This window comes from Oncorhynchus masou, chromosome 5 (genome assembly GCF_036934945.1).
Source record: "Oncorhynchus masou masou isolate Uvic2021 chromosome 5, UVic_Omas_1.1, whole genome shotgun sequence".
Classification (NCBI taxonomy): Eukaryota; Metazoa; Chordata; class Actinopteri; order Salmoniformes; family Salmonidae; genus Oncorhynchus; species Oncorhynchus masou.
In genome coordinates, this window is record NC_088216.1 from 39650873 (window position 1) to 39677022 (window position 26150).

General features: G+C 42.1%; 1 protein-coding gene across 1 annotated transcript in view; it reads left to right on the forward strand.

Moving 5' to 3' along the window:
- LOC135539567 (eyes absent homolog 2-like) overlaps positions 1-24531 on the forward strand; it is a 75684-nt gene extending 51153 nt beyond the window's left edge. The window contains exons 4-16 of the mRNA XM_064965515.1: positions 766-890; positions 1190-1303; positions 7371-7447; positions 7763-7943; positions 8078-8217; positions 8679-8762; positions 14081-14170; positions 16198-16256; positions 17192-17352; positions 17683-17797; positions 18176-18297; positions 18688-18788; positions 19265-24531. Coding sequence (XP_064821587.1) covers positions 788-890; positions 1190-1303; positions 7371-7447; positions 7763-7943; positions 8078-8217; positions 8679-8762; positions 14081-14170; positions 16198-16256; positions 17192-17352; positions 17683-17797; positions 18176-18297; positions 18688-18788; positions 19265-19345 — 1428 coding nt within the window. The 5' untranslated portion in view covers positions 766-787 and the 3' untranslated portion in view covers positions 19346-24531. The remainder of the gene's footprint in view (positions 1-765; positions 891-1189; positions 1304-7370; positions 7448-7762; positions 7944-8077; positions 8218-8678; positions 8763-14080; positions 14171-16197; positions 16257-17191; positions 17353-17682; positions 17798-18175; positions 18298-18687; positions 18789-19264) is intronic.
- The last annotated feature ends 1619 nt before the right edge of the window (positions 24532-26150 follow it).

A 26150-nucleotide genomic window follows, 5' to 3' on the forward strand; every position in this document is an offset into this window, starting at 1 on the left:
CACACAATGTTGAATCTTCCAACAAAAGCTAGCTAGCAAACTACTGTAGCTAGTAGTGCCAATGCTTACAATATTATGTGTTTTCATGAAGCAGCTGTTCTTCTGCCATGAGTCATTGCAGTAGCCCCCCGAATCAGCTGCTGACTGTGCTCAGCTGACCTAACGATACGATCGCAGAGAAACATGCTGATTTCTGATAACAGTCAGTCCCTCTTAATTGTGGGGCTACATGTCTACAACTTCAGGGTAATTTAAACAGGCTAAGCAAGCTTTTTATGTAAGTGAAGGAAGTGCTAGCTAACTAGCTAGCTAACTGTGTCAGTAAAGTAGCTAACTACAACAGTTAGCAACACAGCGGATCAAGTCACTGCACTGGTGACCAGAATTTGTGCCGCAAATCGACACCTGCTTTTTTTAAATATTCACATACAAACTATTAAATCACTGCCACAGCATTTGTAATAATTTAGCTTGCTAGTTATTTTGTCTATTTCATGGAGAGTCATACGAGAGTGCAGTGAGATTGTGAAATTTGGAACTAAGTTTAACTTTTTTGAATTGTCAATATTCAATATGAATTCCAGGTCCTACAAGACAAATCTGTTGAGGGACGAGCGTCCTGGAGGAGTGATGCCATCTGATGTGTGACAATTCTTAGTCATAGCCTAGCATAGCATAGGCTAAGCAGCCAACATGGCAATTTGGACAATACATATAGTCCCCATGTTGCTTAGCAACTTACCAGTCTTTAATTCCTCCTTCTAGATCAGCTGACCTAAGAGCTGTCATGGCGGCGTACGGACAGACCCAGTACAGCCCTGCCCTCCAGTCTGCGGGACCCTACACACCGTATACATACCACACCCAGGGCTACAGCATGCCCTCATACAGTAAGTACTGTCCTATCATTCAATACGGGGGGTGAAGAGGTGGGGATATGACTGTTTAAAAGTTGTCCTGAAAGTATGGCATCTAAGGCACCGTGAATAGGAACCACAACTCCACATCCATTTACACCAGGGTCTCCAACTACAGGCCCGCAGGCCAAATGTGGCTCGCAAACTGATTTAATGCTGCCCGCATTTTACAACACACCCAGTTTTACAGCATGTCCCTCTGTAAAATACAATGTAACCAGTTTCAGTATCCAGTGTAGATCATTTATCTCCTTATGTCCTTTCCTCTGCAGACATTAAGACAGAAGATGGCCTCAGCCACTCTCCAGGACAGAACAGTCTGCTGAGCTACTCCAACTTCAGCAGCACTCCCCCCAGCCAGGGCCTCTACAGCTACTCCACACCCGGTCTGTCACACACACACACACACACACACACACACTAGGGTTTAATATCGGTAACCGGATTACCAAGTTTTCCTGGGATATCCTCCCCAAACCCATTCTCGTTTCCCGAGATAAATAATGTTGAGAAACTAGTCAATTATAATACATTATTTCTATGAACAGCCGGGGAAATGGAACTGTTAGATTATATACAATGTCTAAATCTGACTTTTCTGCTTTGCTATCTACATAATTATAACGCTCAGTGTGAGTGTGTGTGCTGTTGTAGCCTACCGTTTTTACTTGCACAAGGTTGGTGCGTCCTACAGGTTCTCCTACCATGCCATTGCAAACAGATGTAGGCGTTCAGGAAACATCAGATCAGAGCTAAAAAAAAAGAAGGATGGCCATAGCCTACCCTCCCCAAGAATCCCTTGAACACATCACAACTGGTGAGAGGATATGCCGAGAAAGAGAGGAGCAAAATTAGCTGATGGAAAAATACAAAATATGCAGGTGTGACATAAACTCTCTGGCTTCATTCATAGGTTACATTAGACCATTCATCACAACGCTAGCAGCCTACCATGTTTACTCAACATAAAGTCCCCAATAGAAAACATTTTGTTACATTACAGCCTTATTCTCAAATTTATTAAATTGTGTTTTTTCCCTCATTAATCTACACACAATTCCCCATAAAGACAAATCAAAAACAGGTTAACTAGTAGTTTTTAAATTAATTTAAAAAACAAAAAACTGAAGTATCACATTTACATAAGTCTATTAGACCCTTTACTCAATATTTTGTTGAAGCAGTGATTACAGCACCAAGTCTTCTTGGGTATGACGCTACAAGCTTAGCACACCTGTATTTGGGAAGTTCCTCCCATTCTTCTCTGCAGATCATATCAAGCTCTGCCAGGTTGTATGGGGAGCTGCACAGCTATTTTCATGTCTCTCCAGACACTGAGTGTATAAAACATTAGGAGCACCTGCTCTTTCCATGACATAGACTGACCAGGTGGAAGCTACAGTATGATCCCTTATTGATGTCACTTGTTACTGTAAATCCACTTCAATCAGTGGAGATGGAGGGGAGGAGACAGGTTAAAGAAGGATTTTTAAGCCTTGAGACAATTGAGACATGGATTGTGTATGTGTGCCATTCAGAGGGTGAATGGGCAAGACAAAAGATTTCAGTACCTTTGAACGGGTTTTGTAGTAGGTGCCAGGCGCCCCGGTTTGAGTGTGTCAAGATCTGCAATGCTGCTGGGTTTTTCACAGGTTCCCATGTGTATCAAGAATGGTTCACCGCCAAAAGGACATCCAGCCAACATGACACATCTATGGGAAGTGTTGGAGTCAACATGGGTCAGCATCCCTGTGGAATGCTATTAACACATTGTAGAGTCCATACCCCCAAAAAATGTAAACTCTTCCGAGGGCAAAAGCGGGTGCAACTCAATATACAGTCAATATACAGTCAGTGAATGCTTTCAAATAACACTGCTGGTTTTCACGGTAATACCAGAATGTCTGGTAATTTCTCTAAATTTTCTCGGGAGGAAGAATGTGTTGATTATCTGGAAAATATTAAACCCTAACACTCAAACACATGAAAGCTTGCACACACACAGAAAAACAATTGCCCAGCACTGGGTGGAAACTGGTGATGCTTGGAGCCAAAGTGCGCTGCTCAGACCACTGTGCTACGGCAGTTCAGAATACTCTAGCAAGCCGTGAGAATACTTGATGGTATGAGGTCGGTAGTTTTGCAGAGCCTTCCCCAAACCATAACCCTTGCCTTAACCACTCTGAAATAATGCCTAAACTGTTAACCTTTGAATTGTTTCTGTTTTAACCATCTAACCAAGCAGAATGAATGGGTAAAAAATAGACGGGCATACTTCGAGTTTCAAATGAAAAACAATGAGATCTTGATGAATACAGACAGACACAGACGATTGCATGCACACATACTGGCACCCAAACACCCACATACACACACATACAAGGTCAGTACTCCACCTCTCTTTGTGCCTTTCGCTCTGATCTCTTCTCTACTTTACAAATGGCTAGCCATCCTACCCTCTTTCATTCCTACTTACTGTCTCCCTCCCTCTATTTCTCTCTCTCACACATACACACTCACTTTACCTCTCTCTTTAGCTGAGTTCTATCCTGTTTTCTATGGCCAGTCCTTTCTCCTAGCGTGCCTTACAAAAGTATTCACCCCTCTGGGTGTTTTTCCTATTTTGTTTTTGTTGCATTACAACCTGTAATTTAAATGGATTTTTATTTGGATTTCATGTAATGGACATACACAAAATAGTCCAAATTGGTGAAGTGAAATGAAAACAATAACTTGTTTCAAAACATGTTTCAAAAAAATATAAAACTTTAAAGTGGTGCGTGCATATGTATTCACCCCCTTTGCTATGAATCTCCTAAATAAGATCTGGTGCAACCAATTACCTTCAAAAGTCACATAATTAGTTAAATACAGTCCACCTATGTGCAATCTAAGTGTCACATGATCTGTCACATAATCTTAGTATATATACACCTGTTCTGAAAGGCCCCAGAGTCTGCAACACCACTAAGCAAGGGGCACCACCAAGCAGGCGGCACTATGAGGACTAAGGAGCTCTCCAAACAAGTCAGGGACAAAGTTGTGGAGAAGTACAGATTAGGGTTGGGTTCTAAAAAAATATCCAAAACTTTGAACATCACACAGAGCACCATTAAATCCATTATTTGAAAAATGGAAAGAATATGGCACCACAACAAACCTGCCAAGAGAGGGCCGCCCACCAAAACTCACGGACCAGGCAAGGAGGGCATTAATCAGAGAGGCAACAAAGAGACCAAAGATGACCCTGAAGGAGCTGCAAAGCTCCACAGCGGAGATTGGAGTATCTGTCCATAGGACCACTTTAAGCCATATACTCCACAGAGCTGGGCTTTACAGAAGAATTTCCAGAAAAAATAATCAAACATGTTTGGTGTTTGCCAAATGGCATGTGGGAGACTCCCCCAAACATATGGAAGGTACTCTGGTCAGATGAGACTAAAATTGCACTTTTTGGCCTCCCGGGTGGCGCAGTGGTTAAGGGCACTGTATTGCAGCGACTCTGGTGGCGCCCAGGCTCTGTCGTAACCGGCCGCGACCGGGAGGTCCGTGGGGCGACGCACAATTGGCCTAGGGTCGTCCGGGTTAGGGAGGGCTTAGCCGGTAGGGATATCCTTGCCTCATCACGCACCAGCGACTCCTGTGGCGGACGGGCGCCGTACGCGCTAACCAAGGTTGCCAGGTGCACGGTGTTTACTCTGACACTTTGGTGCGGCTGGCTTCCGGGTTGGATGCGCGCTGTGTTAAGAAGCAGTACGGCTTGGTTGGGTTGTGTAACGGAGGACGCATAACTTTCAACCTTCGTCTCTCCCGAGCCCGTACGGGAGTTGTAGCGATGAGACAAGATAGTAGCTACTAAAACAATTGGATACCATATATTTGTTTTTTTTATTCGCTTTTTGGCCATCAAGGAAAGCGCTATGTCTGGCGCACGCACACCCAACACCTCTCATCACTCACTTTTTCATCAGCAAGGACTGGTAAACTGGTCAGAATTGATGGAATGATGGATGGCTCTAAATACAGGGAAATTCATGAGGGAAACCTGTTTCAGGCTTTCAGAGATTTGAGACTGGGACAGAGGTTCACCTTCCAGCAGGACAATGACCCTAAGCATACTGCTAATGCAACACTTGAGTGGTTTAAGGGGAAGCATTTAAATGTCTTGGAATGGCCTAGTCAAAGCCCAGACCTCAATCCAATTGAGAATCTGTGGTATGAAATAAAGATTGCTGTACACCAGCGAAACCCATCCAACTTGAAGGAGCTGGGGCAGTTTTGCCTTGAGGAATGGGCAAAAATCCCAGTGGCTAGATGTGCCAAGCTTATAGAGACATACTCCAAGAGACTTGCAGCTGTAATTACTGAAAAAGGTGGCTCTACAAAGTATTGACTTTGGGGAAGTGAATAGTTATGCACGCTCAAGTTTTCCATTTTTTTTGTCTTATTTATTGTTTGTTTCACAATAAAAATATTTTGTACCTTCAACGTGGTAGGCATGTTGTGTAAATCAAATGATACAAACCCACCAAAATAAAACATTTTAATTCCATGTTGTAAGGCAACAAAATAGGAAAAATGCCAAGGGTGGTAAATACTTTCGCAAGCCACTGTACCTCCCTCCCTCTCGCTTTCTTTTCCTCTCTGATCTCTCCATCATGATGGCCCTCTGACTTGGAGCCCAGTGAGTGGGGTCCTGTCATTTCCAGGTGGGTGTCCGTAGCAGTGCCCGTCTGTCCTCCTCCACGCCTGTTCTCCATTAGCTGCGGTCTGGGTGCCTGGCGTCAGCAATCTCTCTCTCCTCCTCTCTCTCTCCTCTCTGGAGGTCAGGCCCCTTCCTCCCCACACACCCACACCACGGCCCGAACCAGCACGCTCTTGTGTGTGTTTGTGTGTGTCCGTGTGTTCCATGTGTGTGCGTCTGTGCTCCACACATTCCCCAGTTCTTCGGCACCCAAAGTATGCTTGGCTCAGTAGGACTTGATGTGATGGCTTTCAAAGCAGCGTGAAATTGACCTTGCTCTGTCAGAGTTTAGAGGTTAAGGTGCATGTTGTGGTGCTGGGAGGGGAGTCTAATGAAGGAACTGCATGGACTTACTGACAGGGGAATGCAGGGCCACTGTTAAGAGTCATATTCATGAGTACGCATTGTAGCAATGGAAAACTGAATTGAGCGTTTCTTATTGGACAAGTCCAGTTTTCTTCTGTTTGATCCTAATGAATACGACCCAAAAGAGGAGACTCAAGATAAAAACTTGAGAGATGAGAATATGGCCCTATAGCAAAACAGGTTTATAGAATCCACATTGATCTTCAAAGAGAGTTTTGTATATTTGTTATATTTATACTTTCTTGCTCTGTATTTTGTAGCAGAATCATTCATCTAAGCTTGGATGAAATGTCAGTCTGTTCCAGCTTCAGCCCGCTACCGTTGTTGTCAGAAAATAAGACTGAAACACTGGTATTCTAACAATGGAATACATGTGACGACTCTGCTTTCTTTCATGTGTTTCAGTACAGGTAAACAAAAACCTAGAGTGGCTTGAAACAAACTCCCATGGCAACTCCATGTACAAGACCACCAGACCTTTCCTCCCACATACACACGCACACACGCGCACACACACCACACACTACAAAGGACAGACCAAATCAAAACCAGAAACTCCACTGTTTATTTAGAGACCTTCTGATTTCTTTGTGTTGTTGCTTTGAAGACTATGTTTTGTTGTCCTGGGAGACCCCCGGGTGGTTCTGGGTAGTCATTCATCTAAGGTTAGGTTTTGGGTGGTGGGATGGAGGGAAAGAGGGATGTTGAGGGGTAACACACGAGTGTGGCTGGGGGAAAAGAGCCCAGAGGAAGGCATTCCTTCAGCAGAGTTGATAACACTGATGGAGTAGCTAGCTAGCACACCAGGCTTCCCCCCCAGCTGCATTGTTCTTGTTGGGACTCATAAATCAAGTGCCATACTCCCTGGAGGGGTTGAGGCAAGTCAGTGTTTTGAGGCCATGTTGTGAAGCTACTTCTGTGATTAATGTTGAGTTGATTGCATTACAGTAGGTGTTGTTTCCTGCTTATTCCCTTCTTATTCTGGAAATCTTCCAACCAGGATTTTGGGAAAACCTGTGAATTTTACCAGAAGGTTACCATCATTTTGCAACTCTAAGGGCTAATGCTGTCTCACGATCCACTTAGTACACATAGTTACAAATGCATAGTTATGCTCATTAAATGAGGGGTAAATGACTGATATACTTGAACGATAGGTGTGCAATTTCTGTTGAGTTACGTTTAACTGCCTTGCATTCTTAAATGTGCCTGTTTTTATTTCCATTTGTTAAATTTATTGGTATTACAATACCAATAAAAGTATATTTTCAATTGAGTCCAACTTCTGTAAATATCAGTCAATGTGAGTCTGTTTTTGACGTTGGTTTAATGTTGTTTTCCAGGTAGCAGTATTTCTTCTGGGATTTTCCAGGGAGCCAACCCCATCACAGGCTCAACTCCATTCAACCCCACACAACAGGTCAGTACAGGATGTAATACGCACACCACTATGGACGACGATCTTTTATACAAAGAAAAACAGCTCTCGCAGTACAAAAAGTTTCCAAATGGCTGGGATGGCATTAAATGGGTTTGGAATACTGCAACTTACAATTGAATGTGCCACTCATCTGGCTTCAGTGATAGCCTCTTTCACGACATGGTAGATATATATATTTTTATAAATCTGTGAAGAAAGGGTGAAGCCCAATATGTGATCATTTGTAATATTCTGTGTATTTTTCTTTCATACATCTTAGGAAGTCTTTAATATTCTTCCCATTTCCTCTGTCAGGACTTCTCAGCGTACTCTAGCTACAGCCAAAGCCAGTACTCGCCATACTACAACACACACTACAACAGCCCGTACCTCGCAAGCAGCAACATCAGCCCTAGCGCCATCACCACGCCCATACCCTATCAGCATCCAGAACACCCCGCCGTGGTGCCCAATCACAGCCCTGAGTCCCACCCAGGTACAGATGGTTGGCCCGCCTCTTCTCTTTATTGGAGAATGATTTATTACCCTCTTAGCATTCTATTTATCTTTCTGTCGTGTTCTTTGGTGTTTTAGACATTTTCATTGACGGGATGTGTGTGTGTGTTCCAGGAGAGTACCATCCACCCCCTAGCCCCCCCACCCCAGGGAAAGAGCCAGAGGGGGTGCCAGCCAGACGGAGCTCAGACGGGAAACTGAGGGGCAGGAAAAGAGTCAGTGACCCACAGCCTCCCCTGGACTCAGATATAGAGGTAATGTTACAGTCCATGGAAGTCACAAACACACACACACGTGCACACACACATACACACACATCCCGTCAAAGGTAGCCATTGACACACTGAGCTACAATATGACCACAGACACTATAGACGCACAACAGACCACAGACAAACCGTTATTAAAATGTAAGAACATAGGTTACTGACAGTTAGACAGATGGTTTAAAGTGAAGTTGCACTTCCATAACTGTAAAGAAATCATCAGAAGTGTCATTTATAGACCTCACTCAGTAAAAGTCATAAAAGAGTTCACAACATTCACAAATAATGGTAGAACAGTTTAGTAGCTCTTAGTGGTATTTTGTGATTTTCCAAGTCATTTTCCTACTGATTGATCGGTTTGTATGTGTAGTCCGCACTGTCATTTTCTCTTCAACGTAGAGATAGAAAAATAACAATTTGGCTAAATATGTCTTTGTCTTATTTTCCAGCGTGTGTTTGTGTGGGACCTTGACGAGACCATCATCATTTTCCACTCTTTGCTCACAGGGAGCTTCTCAACACGATTTGGCAAGGTAGAAAAAATGGACTTATATGACTTAAAACACTTTCTCCGTATCACTTTTCAAATGAAATAACCCTGAAAGTATTTGACGACTTATTTAAAGTAATCCTTGACAAAGCTACTGGTAATTTAACAAAGTAAGCGGAATCATCAGTCATTTTGGTGAATAACAGGTCATTTATGGTCATTTGGTCATTTATACTTGATTAAAATGTATTTATATTTGCCATAGCATCAGCATAACATATTCTTATTTTGTCATTTGTATATACAGTATGGGTTTTTTTTTTTTGTCATTTAACCCCCTTTTTTTGTGATATCCAATTGCGATCATGTCTCGTCATTGCAACTCTCCAAAGGGCTCGGGAGAGGCGAAGGTCGAGTCATGCGTCCTCCAAAACATGACCTGCCAAACCACGCTTCTTAACACCCGCCCGCTTAACCCAGAAGCCAACTGCACCAATGTGCCGGAAGAAACACCGTTCAATTGACGACTGACGTTAGGCTGCAGGCACCCAGTCCACCACATGGAGTCGCTAGAGCGCGATGAGCCAAGTAAAGCCCCCCCCCCCAGGCCAAACCCTCCCCTAACCCAGATGACGCTGGACCAATTGTGCACCGCCCTATGGGACCCCTGGTCATGGCCGGTTGTGACACAGCCTGGTATCGCACCCCAGGCTGTAGTGATGCCACAACACTACGATGCAGTGCCTCAGACATCTGCACCACTCAGGAGACCTATTCGTATATGTTTTACATTTGATACGGCCACACAGAGGGCCAGAGATAATTACAGACACCTGTGATAATCTGAAGTACCCAAAAAGGCCACTAGATGTAATCTGATAAAATAATAATAAATACTTGAAAGTTACCCAAATTCTGGTGGTTTACTAGTAAACTTAAAATGTTTCCAGTAATATTCTCTCCCTTTGCAAACCTAATACTTGCTGATATAAACTATGCAATATCAGTTAAGGGTGAATCCTAACTTCCAGTGGAATTGTGTGCGTTGATGTCAATGGGACTAAATTAATATTCTACTGGAAGTTAGGATTCACTCCTTAAAGCCTAACTTTTTAAGAAGTGTTTTTGTCCTTTGCTCTCTCCTTGACTTTTCACACGCTTGGTGTTTTCCTTCTGTGCCCTCTTGTCTCTTTATATAATCCAGGGGACTTGTTTGGCCAACCCACGTCCCACTGTTTGATTGACAGCTGATTAACCTTTACATAATAGACAGGCAGCTGATGAGGGCAACAATAGTCATGTTTCTTTTTTTTGGCCACAACAGTGTTTTGAATTCTCACGGTCCCGCTGCGGTTTGACGCGATGTAAACGTGGAGTTAGAGAGAGAGAGAGAGAGCCAGAGCGGGAGAGAGTAACAAGTATTAGGCCTAAGCGCTCCACCATTTTGGCACTGTTTCTTTTTCAACATATTGTCGGGGAGAAAGGAGAGGATGGAAGTGTTGACATTTGACTGGTGTGCCGAATTCCTGATTCCACCCACCCAGCTTCCCCGCTGAAACGGCAAACTTCAATCCGACATGCTCTGACATCAAAACTTAGACATGCCAGAGGAAAAAAAAGGTTTTGGGTGGGGGGAGGTAGAATCCTCAAATCCCCCAAAAAGATTCCGACCAAAGGCCTAGTGGGATTATTTACGAGCCAGGAATTGGTTTGAAATTAGGTAGGAGTGAGTTTGATATGTCTTCTCACAATAATGCTCACTGTCAGGCAATGACCAATGTTTATGTTAGCTTAGGTTTCCCTATATTAAAGAAACAGGATCCCAACTTTTCTTTAAAAAAAACATGATGCTGTGTCTAGACCAGACAGACTATATTGTAAAGCCTTCCTTATGACAGTCATTGTATTATGACCAAACTCATTGAGGTAAACAAGTGTTTGGCCTGTGTTGAGGCAAGAAAGGGAAGCCTGAACCCAGGAAGGGGCAGAAAAAAAATGGTCGTGATGGAAAAACTGTTGTTTTCACTGCCTTTGAAAAACCAAGGTAAACTCTAGAGCACATGAGGATTTTATTCCCTACATTATTGGTCCAATGGTATTTTATTTATCACACGTAGGCTTACAGTGCCCGTGCCATCTTTTCTTGTTCTCTGTGAATTCCTGCCTGTGATTAGCAGGAAGAGTAAGTTGGACCTCTTTAATTTTTATTTCTACCTCACTCCGCATTGAAGAAGACTTAGCAGGGAGTGTGATTATGGATAATTATCTCTATTTAAACTAAACACTCCCTCCCTCTCCTCCACCTCCCCTCATTCTCATCATCCCAACACTCTCTTTCTGCCCCCCTTCTTCCCCCGCCCCTCATTCACCAAATCCACTTTGCTGTGGATCAATTGGAGGTGGGAGGAAGGCTGTCATTTTTCAAAATCTAACACTCCCCTTTGGCTGACGCCTCACTCCTCCAATTTTGTCACACTGCCAAGATGTAGAACCACCACTGCAGCCACAGCGCCAGTACAGTACAGCACACAGCCACCTGCCCTGCTGGTGCCTAGCCACTCCCCACAACAACAATGTACTGGACTGTTTTCTGACAAACTGTGATTTCTCTGTTGTCTGCGGAAGATTTGTAATTCTCCCATCATTAGAAAAGCGTATCTTCTTCATTCCTGAATTCTTCAATAACTGTGTGTGTGTGTGTGTGTGTGTGTGTGTGCTTGTGTGTGCGTGCGTTTGTACATGTGTGAGTGTGTGTGTAACAGAAAGAGAGGTAGAGAGAAAGAGACAGAAAGAGAAAGAGCAGGTTGCAATTTGGTGGAAAGAATGATTGACAAAAAGGTAATCAGACTTCCTGCTCAGGTGATAGAACCTGTCCTGTCAATCTGAGAGAAAGGCTGCCAGTGTCTTTAGAAGGCTGTTTGGACAGGGAGAAAATAATGACTGTTAGGGGGGTTGTAGTTTGGAATGGCACGCACGCGACCCAAAACAAGCGCATCTACAAGTATTTCTTCTGATTACCGTCTATATACCATAGCAGTATACAGTTGAAGTTGGAAGTTTACATACACTTAGGTTGGAGTCATTAAAACGTATAATTCACTGTTTCACAATTCCAGTGGGTCAGAAGTTGACATATACTAAGTTGACTGTGCCTTTAAACAGCTTGGAAAATTCCAGAAAATTATGTCATGACTTTAGAAGCTTCTGATAGGCGAATTGACCTAATTTGAGTCAATTGGAGGTGTACCTGTGGATGTATTTCAAGGCCTACCTTCAAACTCAGTGCCTCTTTGCTTGACGACATGGGAAAATCTAAAGATATCAGCCCAAAATATTGTAGACCTCCACAAGTCTGGTTCATCCTTGGGAGCAATTTCCAAATGCCTGAAGGTACCACGTACATCTGTACAAACAATAGTACGCAAGTATAAACACCATGGGACCACGCAGCCGTCATATCACTCAAGAAGGAGACGCGTTCTATCTCCTAGAGGTGAACGTACTTTAGTGCGAAAAGTGTGAATCAATCCCAGAACAACAGCAAAGGACCTTGTGAAGGTGCTGGAGGAAACAGGTACAAATGTATCAATATGCACAGTAAAATAAGGCCTATATCGACAACCTGAAGGGCCGCTCAGCAAGGAAGAAAGCCACTGCTCTAAAACCGCCACAAAAAAATCTAGACTACGGTTTGCAACTGCACATGAGAACAAAGATTATACTTTTTGGAGAAATGTCCTCTGGTCTGATGAAACAAAAATAGAACTGTTTGGCCATAACGACCATCATTATGTTTGGAGGGAAAAGAGATATGCTTGCAAGCCGAAGAACACCATCCCAACCGTGAAGCACAGGGGTGGCAGCATCATGTTGTGGGGGTGCTTTGCTGCAGGAGGGACTGGTGCACTTCACAAAATAGATGGCATCATGAAGACATCAGTCAGGAAGTTAAAGCTTGATCGCAAATGGGTCTTGACCACACGCATACTTCCAAAGTTGTGGCAAAATGGCTTAAGGACAACAAAGTAAAGGTATTGGAGTGGCCATCACAAAGCCTTGACCTCAATCCTATAGAATATTTGTGGGCAGAACTGAAAAAGCGTGTGCGAGCAAGGAGGCCTACAAACCTGACTCGGTTACACCAGCTCTGTCAGGAGGAATGGGCCAAAATTCACCCAACTTATTATGGGAAGCTTGTGGAAGGCTACCCGAAACGTTTGACCCAAGTTAAACAATTAAAAAGCAATGCTACCAAATACTAATTGAGTGTATGTAAACTTCTGACCCACTGGGAATGTGATAAAAGAAATAAAAGCTGAAATAAATCATTCTCTCTACTATTATTCTGACATTTCACATTCTTAAAGTGGTGATCCTAACTGACCTAAAACAGGGAATTTTTACTAGGATTAAATGGAACTGTGGAAAAAATTATTTTAAATGTATTTGGCTAAGGTGTATGTAAACTTCCAACTTCAACTGTATATTGCCACTTCTTTTCATCTGCAATTATTTTCATCTAATTCCTGTCTAGCAAGCAAACTTCACTTGGGAGAATACTAAATCCATTTCAATTCACCATTCTTGGATCCCTGAGATATATCCCTGATGCTAGCTGGCTAGAAAAATGCTTGCTACTGTAACTACCAAGGCGCTTTCGCTCTGTGTCAGAGATGTGATGGGGGTCCAGTCCGTCCAATTAGCATGTGTTGTGAGTGTCACTATTTTCACAAAGATGCTGTAGGGAGTAAGACATGCACTACTGGCTCACAGACTGGGCAGAACCGAGTGAATTGAGTACCCATCCTGTGGGCGAGAGAAAGAAATATAATTATGCCAAGGCATCCTGGTAGCAAACTCTCTGCCGGGGCCCGGTGGTAAGGAAACCCAGTGTTAGATAATCAGACTAAACACTTTGTCATAATTACATACCAAACCTCTTATGACATATCAGTCAGCTCTATTCACCTGAACTTCAATTCTATCTGTGTGGATATAGAGTCAAGTTCCTGTGTCCTGCTGATTCGACGGTGTATCGTGCAGAAGATCAACATTCATTATATATTCATAAATCCTTTACCACTGTGCGTCCTACCTGTTTTATAACCAATAACATCAAGAGAGACAACCTTTTCTTTCCTGAGATGAACAATGACCTATGCAAATTAATGTTATGAGAGTAAGTCCTCTTAAACACATGTGAACAAGTGGTTCGTGAAGGGGCGAAACCTAACTTCCACTTTAGTCAAATGTTCACCGAGTTATGCATTGGTGTCAATGGGAGAGTAGATGACAACTAAGTCCATCCTTGTATAAAACAGCTGTATTGACCTTTGTAATGTCTTTGTGTCTCCTTTTCAGGACTCGTCCAAGGCAGTGTCGCTGGGGCTGTGGATGGAGGAGATGATCTTCAACTTGGCCGACTCTCGGCTATTTTTCAACGACCTGGAGGTGAGACTCATTTACCTGATGGATTCGATCATATATTATCCATCCTCCGTTATCCATACTGTTGTTCATCCATCATCTAACATTCACACTTCTGTTTATAATCTATCATCCATATTTGTGCTTATTATCCACCCATTGAGCGTCCATACTGTTGTTATTACGAATCACATACATCATCCATCCTCTTTATTATGCCTCATCCATAACGTTGCTTATATCCATCATCCTCAATTGATACTATCAGCAGCAGCAGAGTTTTCCCAGGATTTAGGTGACAGCCCTCATGACAATACTACATCACATTTAAAAAAGATTCCCTTTCATATTGTTAGGGTTACTCTGTCATATTCTCAAAAGATTTGAGTTGAACGCCTAACTGTTTAAGTGGGCTAGGGTTAAACTGGAGTGTTTTTAACATCATGAACAACAGGTAGGTTTTTCTCTGTGCATTCCACAGCCTTGTTCTAACAAAGACCAGGCTTAAATTTGGTTTGTTGTGAGAAGGAACACTGAGTTGTTAATTATAGGTGTGTGTCTGTCTCTTAAAGGGAGATTAGTTGTGGGGAGGAGGAACAGCTGAGGGGAAGAAGGCAGAAAAAGCAGTTTTCAAACCCGCTTTTTAAGTTCCTTCTATTTGTCATCCTCTGTTGTTAGTTCCCCATTCAAACAGTAGACTAGTGGCGGCCATCTTTGTTAGTCATATGCTGTGGTTGATTTATGAAGTCATTTTCCTTCAGGTTTGTCAGCAGCTAATAGAGCGCCAATGAATGCCACAGGCTGAGTAACCTGTACGCGATGAAGAGATACGAGCTAGGAAAAGCTCTATGATAACCAGGTTATAGAGAAACATGCTTTTAGAAGAAACAGAGGCTAATTTAACTAGTTCCAACAATGTGGTGGTCTTGTGCTTTGAGAATAGCCTAAAATCTTCCATATGTCACTGTTCATTTTTCACGTCAGATATGTACTTCTCCTTACATGCCAATTCATGTCATTAAATCACTTTAGTTGGCGAGGTGTTGTAATGACTGCTGCGGGGTCTAGAGCTGCCTATAAAAAAAATAGCTTAGCCTATTGGATTCTGTGAGTCGTGTTATCGATTCCCTCTGTGTCTGTGGGAGCTGGGTCGCAGCATTGGGAGAGTGTCAGGGGAGCATTGGGGGAATGAGGGATGCTGATATTTAAGAGTGTGATGAGTTAGCGTCTTCCTGTGTCTCAGTCCGGTGTAGCTGTGTGAGAGAAGAGATTGAAGTCAGTACTTACTGAAGTAGGTTTCAGGGGATCAAAGAAGGGAAGAAATGAGAATAGCAGATCAGAATTGGAGATTCAAAGGGATTTGGTGGAGAGGTGGTGGGAGGATAGTGCATGTATTATATAGTAGCATCATGTGAGAGAAGAGATTGAAGTCAGTACTTACTGAAGTAGGTTTCAGGGGATCAAAGAAGGGAAGAAATGAGAATAGCAGATCAGAATTGGAGATTCAAAGGGATTTGGTGGAGAGGTGGTGGGAGGATAGTGCATGTATTATATAGTAGCATCATGGGAAATTTTTAGGATTTGTTTGAGGAAGCGCCTTTTTGCACAGTAGTTCACTACCCTGCCTTATATCTACTATAGACCTTACTTCCAATATATCAGAAGTCCAGAAATCTTAATAATTTAATAATAATACATTAATACTACACAAAATACTGTTCAGTGGATCTTGTTTTTAGTGGGCATATATCTGAAGGTTCTTTGGCAGTTGGCAAAAGGTGTTGATGTGGTATAAATCTTAGTGGGGTTTATTAGTGGAGTGTGGTGGTGTCAAGTAGAGCCGGTACGCTCCCATATTCCACGTACATTTTTTTTCTTCTGGCGCCTGGATGTCCCAGCAGCCTATTTCCGCCTCCCTGTTGTCTTTTGTTTAACATTTTTTATTTTGTTCTATCGCTCCCCTAGGCTCCCTTAAGAAACCTGCCTGTGCACAGCTCTGAAACGGATCTCCCTCTCTAATATATCCGCTTTCTTTCCCTCTCCTTTCCCAGGAATGTGACCAAGTTCATATTGATGACGTGGCGTCAGACGACAATGGGCAGGACTTGAGGTACTGTACAGCTTTTCCTCTTGAACTCAACTCGGCCCCACACTTAAACCAGCACTGAGTGGGTTTAGTAAAGGAGGGGGTGGGGGGTGGGGGGGTATATTGAAAATATGTCCTGCTCTCTTTCTTGAAAACGTCTCCCACTGGGCAGACACTGGTTGAAAAAATAAACATTGTTTCCTCGTCATTTCAGTGAAATTACGATGAACCAACGTGGAATAGACGTTGACTTGACATCTGTGCCCAGTGGGCTGTCTCTCTCTCTCTCTCTCTGTGTCTCTTTTTGTTTGTGTGTTTTTCTGTGTGCGTGCGTGTATGCGTCTCTCGCCATGGCAATTTAATAACAGTATCATCATTCTTCAACGTCTCATCAGAACAGTACTGTCATTCTCTATGTCTGGCTTATTCCAGACATTTTACTACATAAATTGATGAAGAATTTTAGGATAGATTTCAAAGAAATAGTTGAAAAAGTGCAAGATGTTGCTCAAATGCCTATGTGTGTTCCTTACCATTTAAGTGCTTTTGGGCATGTTACCCTTTTCCACACAAAAATATTGATGAACCTCATTACATTGGATTTGCAAACTGCATGTTCTCCCACTTAAATATAACGCACTTATAGTATTGATGTATTCTATATTCAATTTGTTTGATTTATTGTGTCATTTATACTGTCAGCTATTGGTCTTAAATCCAAAGGCCTCTCTCTCATGGTTGGCATCTTTCTTTTTATTATTCGTCTCAGCCTTTCTCTTTTTATAGGATTTGTTTTTAGGCATAATGCATTAATCCATTATTTCGTTACCTTACTTCAGTTATTATATTATACTAGGCCTACTCCATGTCACTAAAGGTTCTGGTCTTAGGCACTGGTCAAATCCCACCAAACGTCAACTAAATGCGTACATTGATTAGACATGGTTATTGTCTTGCAGCATGTATAACTTTGGCACAGACGGGTTCCAGAGCCCTGCGGGTGCCGGTACTCTGTGCCTGGGCTCAGGTGTCCATGGTGGGGTGGACTGGATGAGGAAACTAGCCTTCCGCTACCGGAGAGTAAAGGAGATCTACAACACCTACAAGAACAACGTGGGAGGTGGGTTCTGACAGGAGCTAGAAGAGGGCTGTGTGTGTGTGTGTGTGTGTGTGTGTGTGTGTGTGTGTGTGTGTGTGTGTGTGTGTGTGTGTGTGTGTGTGTGTGTGTGTGTGTGTGTGTCTGTGTGTGTGTGTGTAAAATATCCTCTCGCGGTTAACTGATATACAAATCACAATGTCAATTTGAATTGGTTCATTCTGTATAATCATGATCATAATAAATAATGAACATTGCATCTTCATATACTGCTCAGCTATCAATTTGTGTTTTGTTTTTGTATGCCAATCTATGATGAATAATGTGTTAGTGTGTGATTGTGATTGTTGTCAGGTTTGGTGGGCAGTCCCAAGCGGGAGGAATGGCTGCAGCTGCGGAGGGAGATGGAGGTCCTGACAGATCTGTGGCTGACCCAGGCTGTCAAGGCCCTGGCCCTCATTAACTCCAGGTCAGGACACACCCCTTCTCAACTGCCTAGCTACCCTATGGTGGAACTATTTAGAAAATAATAAACGATGTAAAGTGATATTAGCGTATGTAATCCATAAAAATGAAATGGACAGTACTCCAAATGTATTTTGCATGGTTAATAAATATAATAAATAAGTATTGAAATTGAACCTGGAACTCTATAGAGCTACAGTATATACACAACCAGGAAATATTGACAAGACTAAGATCGGGAGCTGAAATATCTGTTGGCTGGTATTTTTTCCTTGTTGTCACTCTTTTTTTGTCCCATTCAAACTGACACAAGGCAATTATCGTACTTGTTTGAACATGACACACATGTTGACATCATGTGTTGACATCTCTCTGTTTCCAGACCAAACTGTGTGAATGTGCTGGTGACCACCACCCAGCTGATCCCAGCCCTGTCCAAGGTCCTGCTCTATGGTCTGGGCTCAGCGTTCCCCATAGAGAACATCTACAGTGCCACCAAGACAGGTGAGGTAGCACACAGCACTCGATATGGCGTAGAACACTTGTTAGGGTTAAAAAAAAAACATTGTATCAAGGAAGGAATATTATATTTACAGTTGGGCTGATTGTGCACAGATAGTAGTACCCGACAGAAAATGTTTCCCAACCACGGTGCGAAAACAATCTAGTACTAGTAGACTTTCGGTTTTGTGCGATCCTTGCTGATGTTTGTGAATTTTTTATTAAGTGTTATTTAAACACTTATTTGTTAACACTTACGTTTTAACATTTTTAACACTTAATTTGTAAACAATTTGAACACTTACATATGTCTAATACTTATTTGTTAACTGTTACTTTTAACACTTTTAAACACTTAACATTTTTAAAAGTAACACAACACTTATTTTCCAGGGAAAGAGAGCTGCTTTGAGCGTGTGGCCCAGAGGTTCGGCCGGCGAGCAGTTTACGTGGTCATAGGGGACGGAGTGGAGGAAGAGTCTGTAGCCAAGAAGGTGAGACTCACATGTAACCAGGAAAAAGGGGTGGGGGTACACAAGATATTACCCCCTGCCTTATTTTTCATGCTAGGAAGTCAGATTAAATTGAATATGCACCCACACATATTATTTGGTGCGTTTGCTTGTAATTATTTGAAGAAAAAAAAAAGAAATAATGTTTATATCCTGCAGGATGAAATTGTGTTCGGTATTAGTTTGACTGAACCCTCTCCAACACTGTCTAAGATTGTATTAGCTCGCCAAGCTTAGGCAACTTGACTGGTTAACCGAACAATAATAGCCAGCTAGTCACATTTGTCAGTGTTCAGCTAGTTACATTAGCTACCTAGTTTAGCTAGCATTTAAAACATTTCTGTTTGTGTCTTTCAGTATCTAGTTTGGCCAGTGCTCCACATTTTAAACATGTCCTTTTCTACCTTGCAGTAGCTAGTTTAGTCAATGTTCTAAACATGTCTGTTTGTGTTTTGCAGAAGAACATGCCTTTCTGGAGAGTGTCGTGTCGGCCTGACCTGGAGGCTCTAAGTCATGCACTGGAGCTGGACTACCTCTAGTGGGCGCTATAACAATCCCATCATGCCTTTAGCCAGTTCCTGCCCGGTGATGCCGCTTCCTGTCCAATGGACCAATTGGGTTGAGGGCAGCGACGATTCACCACCATACAAAAGCAAAGAAAGACGGACCAATCTTTGTATCAGCAGGGAAACGCAATTGTTACTGGAAATTGTACATGTGCTTTCACCCGTTCACACAGGGACTTTTACATGTGAAAGGTTTCCCACTTTGGAACTTTAGAGCGTTGCACTGAAAATAATGGCCAAGGTCAGGGATGGGCAACTTGTGGCCTCAGCAGTTTTTCTCTTGTTATGTCAATTAGGCCATATCAGCTCAAATGTTTTAGATTGGTAAGTTTGTCTAGCGGTCAGCTATCTAAACCAGCAATCATGGTTGAATTACCGGCCGGGGGCCACCATTGATTTTGTTAGTCAGTCTCACTCAGATATCATATTAAATAATGCAAAATTTCTCTCCAGCCTATGGCAAAATGTGTAGAATTACAAAAATGTCGCTGTTAAACAGCAAATGTTCTTCACCGCCCATGGCAAAATGAGTAGAATTGCAGGAAATGTGTTATAAAATTGCTAAATCTTCTTTCCGCTCAATGGCAAAATGTGTAGAATTGTAGCAAACTTTCTTTAAAGCTCCACATTTTCTCTACGCCCCATGGCAAAATGTGTAGAATTGCACGAAATGAACTATAACATTTTAAAACAATGTCTCTCCGCTGTCAAGAGGAGGGCTGCTAAAATGCTTTGCTCTCAATGTGGTTGGTGTGACCCGCAAGCAACTACCATCCCTCATAATGAGTTCAGTTTCTTGTGGCCACCAGACCCATCAAAGTTACTCATCCCTGACCTAGGTGATCTACAGTTGAAGTCGGAAGTTTACATACACCTTAGCAAAATACATTTAACTCAGTTTGTCACAATTCCTAACAATCCTCGTAAAGAATCACTGTCTTATGTCAGTTAGGATCACTACTTTATTTTAAGAATGTGAAATGTCAGAATAATAGTAGAGAGAATGATTTATTTCAGCTTTTATTTCATTCATCACATTCCCAGTGGGTCAGAAGCTTACAGGCACTCAATTAGTATTTGGTAGCATTGCCTTTAAATTGTTTAACTTGGGTCAAACGTTTTGGGTAGCCTTCCACAAGCTTCCCACAATAAGTTGGGTGAATTTTGGCCCATTCCTCCTGACAGAGCTGCTGTAACTGAGTCAGGTTTGTAGGCCTCCTTGCTCGCACACGCTTTTTCAGTTCTGCCCACAAATGTTCTATAGGATTGAGGTCAAGGCTTTGTGATGGCCACTCCAATACCTTGATTTTGTTGTCCTTAAGCCATTTTGCCACAACTTTGGAAGTATGCTTGGGGTCATTGTCCATTTGCAAGACCCATTTGCGATCATGCTTTAACTTCCTGACTGATGTCTTGAGATGTGACTTCAATATATCCACATAATTTTCCTACCTCATGATGCCATCTTTGTTGTGAAGTGCACCAGTCCCTCCTGCAGCAAAGCACCCCACAACATGATGCTGCCACCCCCCGTGTTTCATGGTTGGGATGGTGTTCTTGGGCTTGCAAGTCTCCCCCTTTTTCCTCCAAACATAACGATGGTCATTATGGCCAACAGTTATTTTTTTGTTTCATCAGACCAGAGGACATTTCTCCAAAAAGTTTGATCTTTGTCCCCATGTGCAGTTACATCCCGTAGTCTGGCTTTTTTATGGCGGTTTTGGAGCAGTGGCTTCTTCCTTGCTGAGCAGCCTTTCGGGTTATGTCGATATAGGACTCGTTTTACTGTGGATATAGATACTTTTGTACCTGTTTTCTCCAGCATCTTCACAAGGTCCTTTGCTGTTGTTCTGGGATGTACTTGCACTTTTCGCACCAAATGACGTTCTTCTCTAGGAGACAGAACACGTCTCCTTCCTGAGCGGTATGATGGCTGCGTGGTTCCATGGTGTTTATACTTGCGTACTATAGTTTGTACAGATGAACGTGGTACCTTCAGGCATTTGGAAATTGCTCCCAAGGATGAACCAGACTTGTGGAGGTCTGCAATATTTTTTCTGGGGTCTTTCTTTTGATTTTCCCATGATGTCAAGCAAAGAGGCATTGAGTTTGAAGGTAGGCCTTGAAATACATCCACAGGTACATCTCCAATTGACTCAAGTTATATATATTAGCCTATCAGAAGCTTCTAAAGTATTGACATAATTTTCTGGAATTTTCCAAGCTGTTTAACCTTTCTAGCGCATGGTCCTCGACAACATTCCGCTGAAAAGGCAGCGCGCGAAATTCAAAATTATTTTTGGGAAATATGTCACTTTCACACATTAACAAGTCCAATACAGCAAATGGAAGATACACATCTTGTTAATCTACCCATCGTTTCCAATTTCAAAAATGCTTTACAGCTAAAGCACAACATTTGATTATGTTAGATCACCGCCAAGTCGAAAAAACACAGCCATTTTTCCAGCCAATGATAGGAGTCACAAAAAGCAGAAATATAGATCAAATTAATCACTAACCTTTGATGGTCTTCATCAGATGACACTCATAGGACATCATGTTACACAATACATGTATGTTTTGTTCGATAATGTGCATATTTATATCAAAAAATCTCAGTTTACATTGGCGCGTTACGTGCAGTGATGTTTTGATTCCAAAACATCCAGTGATTTTGCAGAAATACTCATAATAAACATTGATAAAAGATATTAGTGTTATTCACAGAATTAAAGATAGACTTCTCCTTAATGCAACCGCTGTGTCAGATTTCAATTTTTTTTAACAGAAAAGGCATAATCTGAGAAAGGTGCTCAGAACCCAAAACAGCCAGAGGAATGTCCGCCATTTTGGAAACAACAAAGTTAGAAACAACACCATAAATATTCACTTACCTTTGATCTTCATCAGAAGGCACTCCCATGGATCCCAGTTCAACAATAAATGACTGATTTGTTCCATAAAGTTCCATAATTTATGTCCAAATAGCCACTTGTTGTTAGCGTGTTCAGCCCAGTAATCCATCTTCATGAGGTGCAGGCACTTCATCCAGACAAAAACTTGAAAAGTTATGTTACAGTCCTTTAGAAACATATCAAACAATGTATGGAATCAATCGTTAGGATGTTTTTAACATAAAACATCAATAGTGTTCCAACCGGAGAATTCCTTTGTCTTCAGAAAAAGCACTGGAACGCGAGGTAACTCTGTCGGGAGCGCACGTCATGAGACCAAGGCTCTCGGCCAGACCACTCGGCCAGAGGTCTCATGAGCCCCTCCTTTATAGTAGAATCCTCATTCAAGTTTCAAGACGGTTGACATCTAGTGGAAGCTGTAGGAAGTGCAACCTCATCCATATCTATCTCAATGTGTATTCGGTAGGCCAAGCTTTGAAAAACTACAAACCTCAGATGTCCCACTTCCTGGTTGAATTTCTCTCAGGTTTTCGCCTGCCATATGAGTACTGTTATACTCACAGACATCATTCAAACAGTTTTAGAAACTTCAGAGTGTTTTCTATCCAATACTAATAATAATACGCATATATTAGCATCTGGGACAGAGTAGGAGGCAGTTCACTCTGGGCACGCTTTTCATCCAAACGTGAAAATTCTGCCCCCTATTCCAAAAAGGTTAAAGGCACAGTCAACTTAGTGTATGTAAACTTCTGACCCACTGGAATTATGAAACAGTGAATTGTAAGTGAAATATTCTGTCTGTAAACAATTGTTGGAAAAATTACTTGTGTCATGTACAAAGTAACTGACTTCCCAAAACTATAGTTTGTTAACAAGAAATGTATTGAGTGGTTGAAAAATGAGTTTTAATGACTAACCTAAGTGCATGTAAACTTCCAACTTCAACTGTAAGTGCATTTAGTCCTTACGTGGGGATGATTCGTTTAATTTAGTTTATTTGTTTGTTGTGTGCTAACTTTTCTTATTAGGAATGGGATAGAGGAAATTGTTAAGATAAGAGACCTTCTAGTAGACACTACCAGCAAGTTATTAAGGATAATATGGCTTTTTTGATACATTGTACATTTCTATTATAACTATGGCCCCAATAGTAGCTCTGTCTCATTCAGCAGGTTATTGATTAATTCATAGTCTGAATATTTATATTTTTTTACCTATAATTTGTGACCTACGGTATTTATTGATCAGTTCAGTTATGCCTGATCAAAATGATAGTAGATGAAAATACAAATCAGTCAAGTGTCCAATCACAAAATTATGAGCTGAGACCTAAAAGAAAGAAATGGGAGAGGATTTTCACAAAACCTACCAGCGACAATTATCTAAAAAGGAAGATGAGATAGCAACCATTTTCGGATTTTACCATAACATTTGATTCATATTCTATTGACCCATGATATGTCATAAATCATTTAATTGAATATTCTATTGATTTGCCACAAACACACTTATGCAGTCAATCTAAACCGGACAAAACACTTCCAACCCTACCGGAGATGTCTGTTTAATGTTGTTATCTAATATACCAAAGATTAATACTCAAATATCTTATCCATTCCATGCCATACTTTGAAAAATAATTGGTAAAAGCCAACTCTGCATCCTTCATTTGCAACTAAGCAAAGAGGTTCAGACAGACAGACAGAAAGACAAACAGTCAAAGCAACCTGACAAAGCACAAGGAAATCATATACTTAACTTAAGAAATAACAATTCCTTGTGAAACGTCTTTTTAGCGTATACATTTGTCATGGAGAGGACTTAGGGCTCTATTCAATCCGCATCGCGGAAGTTCAGCTTTAAAGCGTGACTGAAATTTAAAGGCAATGTTCCTGCTTTAGCGGGGATTGCATTCACAATGGGTCGGCTCAATCGTAAATTACCTTTACATTTCTATCCCAGAATATGTAACACTTCAGGTTTACAGATTGAATAGAGCACTTAGTCTGGCGATTGAATCTTATTCTGTTTCATGAATTGATCGGTGTACAATTGTTGTTATCTTTCTCCATGAATGTTTATATAGCCTGTATGTAATGAAAATGGTATGATTGTCTTTGGACATGCATGTGCCTATTACAGTGCCTGTCAGCTTAGCTATGATTTGTATATAAGGTTTTATTGTTGATTTGTTTTGACGGACAATTATAATAGATTAATAAAGATAAGTTAATTACATTCTGAGAAAAGTGTATCTTATTTCAAATCGAATTGCTCACTGAGTACACATTTTAACTATATCCCAGAATTTTCAGCTCATAGATTATTTGACGTCTATTTTTACCTTCAGAACAGCCTCAATTCATCAGGTCATGGACTCCACAACGTGTCAAAAGTGTTCCACAGGGATGCTGGCCCATGTTGACTCCAATGCTTCCCACAGTTGTGTTCTTGAGACACTCAAACAGGTGTGACTCCCACCTACTACCATATCCCATTCAAAGGCACTTAAAATATTTAGTCTTGCCCATTCACCCTCTGAATGGCACCCCTACACAATACATGTCTCAATTTTCTCAAGACTTAAAAAATACATCTTTAACCTGTCTCCTCCCATTCATCTACACTGATTGTAGTGGATTTAATAAGTTACATCTGTCACACCGTGATCTGTTTCACCTGTCTTTGTGATTGTCTCCACCCCCCTCCAGGTGTTACCCATCTTCCCCATTATCCCCTGTGTACTTATACCGGTGTTCTGTTTGTCTGTTGCCAGTTTGTTTTGTTTCCCTCTGTTCCTGTCTCTCGGTTGTTCCTGGTTTCCCAGTGTTGACCTTTACTGCCTGCAATTGACCTGTCTTTTGCCTGCCCCTGTTGGATTAATAAACTGTTACGGCACAGTCGATAGCGCGCCGGACCTCGGGCTCGAAGGTCGAGGGTTCGAGACCTGCTCCCTGCTGTTTCATTACATTGGTGTCGGGAGTGATCGGACTTTGCATCCACGACAGTGCGTGTGCTCGGCGGTGAGCGCGTTCCTGTAAGACGTAGAGTTGCAAGCTAGCGCGAGGACGTGCTCTTTGAAAGGAGGAAGTAGTGTAACGACCCTGGGTTTATAAGCGCGGAAATCAACCCTGCCGCATGAGCATGCTTTCACGGCACAGTCGATAGCGCGCCGCATCTCGGGCTCAAAGGTCGAAGGTTCGAGACTTGCTCCCTGCTGTTTCTTTACAATAAGATCCTACACATAACATCAGCTAGAGACCCAGACAGCGTGGGGCGACGCACTTTTGGCCTAGCGTCGTCCGGGTTAGGGAGGGCTTGGCCGATAGGGGTATCCTTGTCTCATCGCGCACCAGCGACTCCTGTGGCGGGCCGGGCGCAGTGCACGCTAACCAAGGTTGCACGGTGTTTCCTCCGACACATTGGTGCGGCTGGCTTCCGGGTTGGATGCACGCTGTGTTAAGAAGCAGTGCGGCTTGGTTGGGTTGTGTATCGGAGGACACACAACTTTCAACCTTCGTCTCTCCCGAGCCCGTACAGGAGTTGTAGCGATGAGACAAGATAGTAGCTACTAAAACAATTGGATACTACAAAATTGGGAAGAAAAAGGGGTAAAAAAAAATTAAAAAAAATAAATTAGATATGTGTAATATCTGAAAATATAATGGTTGGACACATCTCCTATCTGATGCAATGCATGGTTGCTTTAGTTTGACAAAGTAATCCAGACTGGTGTTTTCTCCATCTCCTTAGCTATCATACTCAAATTCCAATGATTTCAAAACATGGTCCTCCAGAAAGTGGAGAGCATACACATAACGTTAGCTAGCGAGCCAGCCAGCCAGCTAACATCAGCT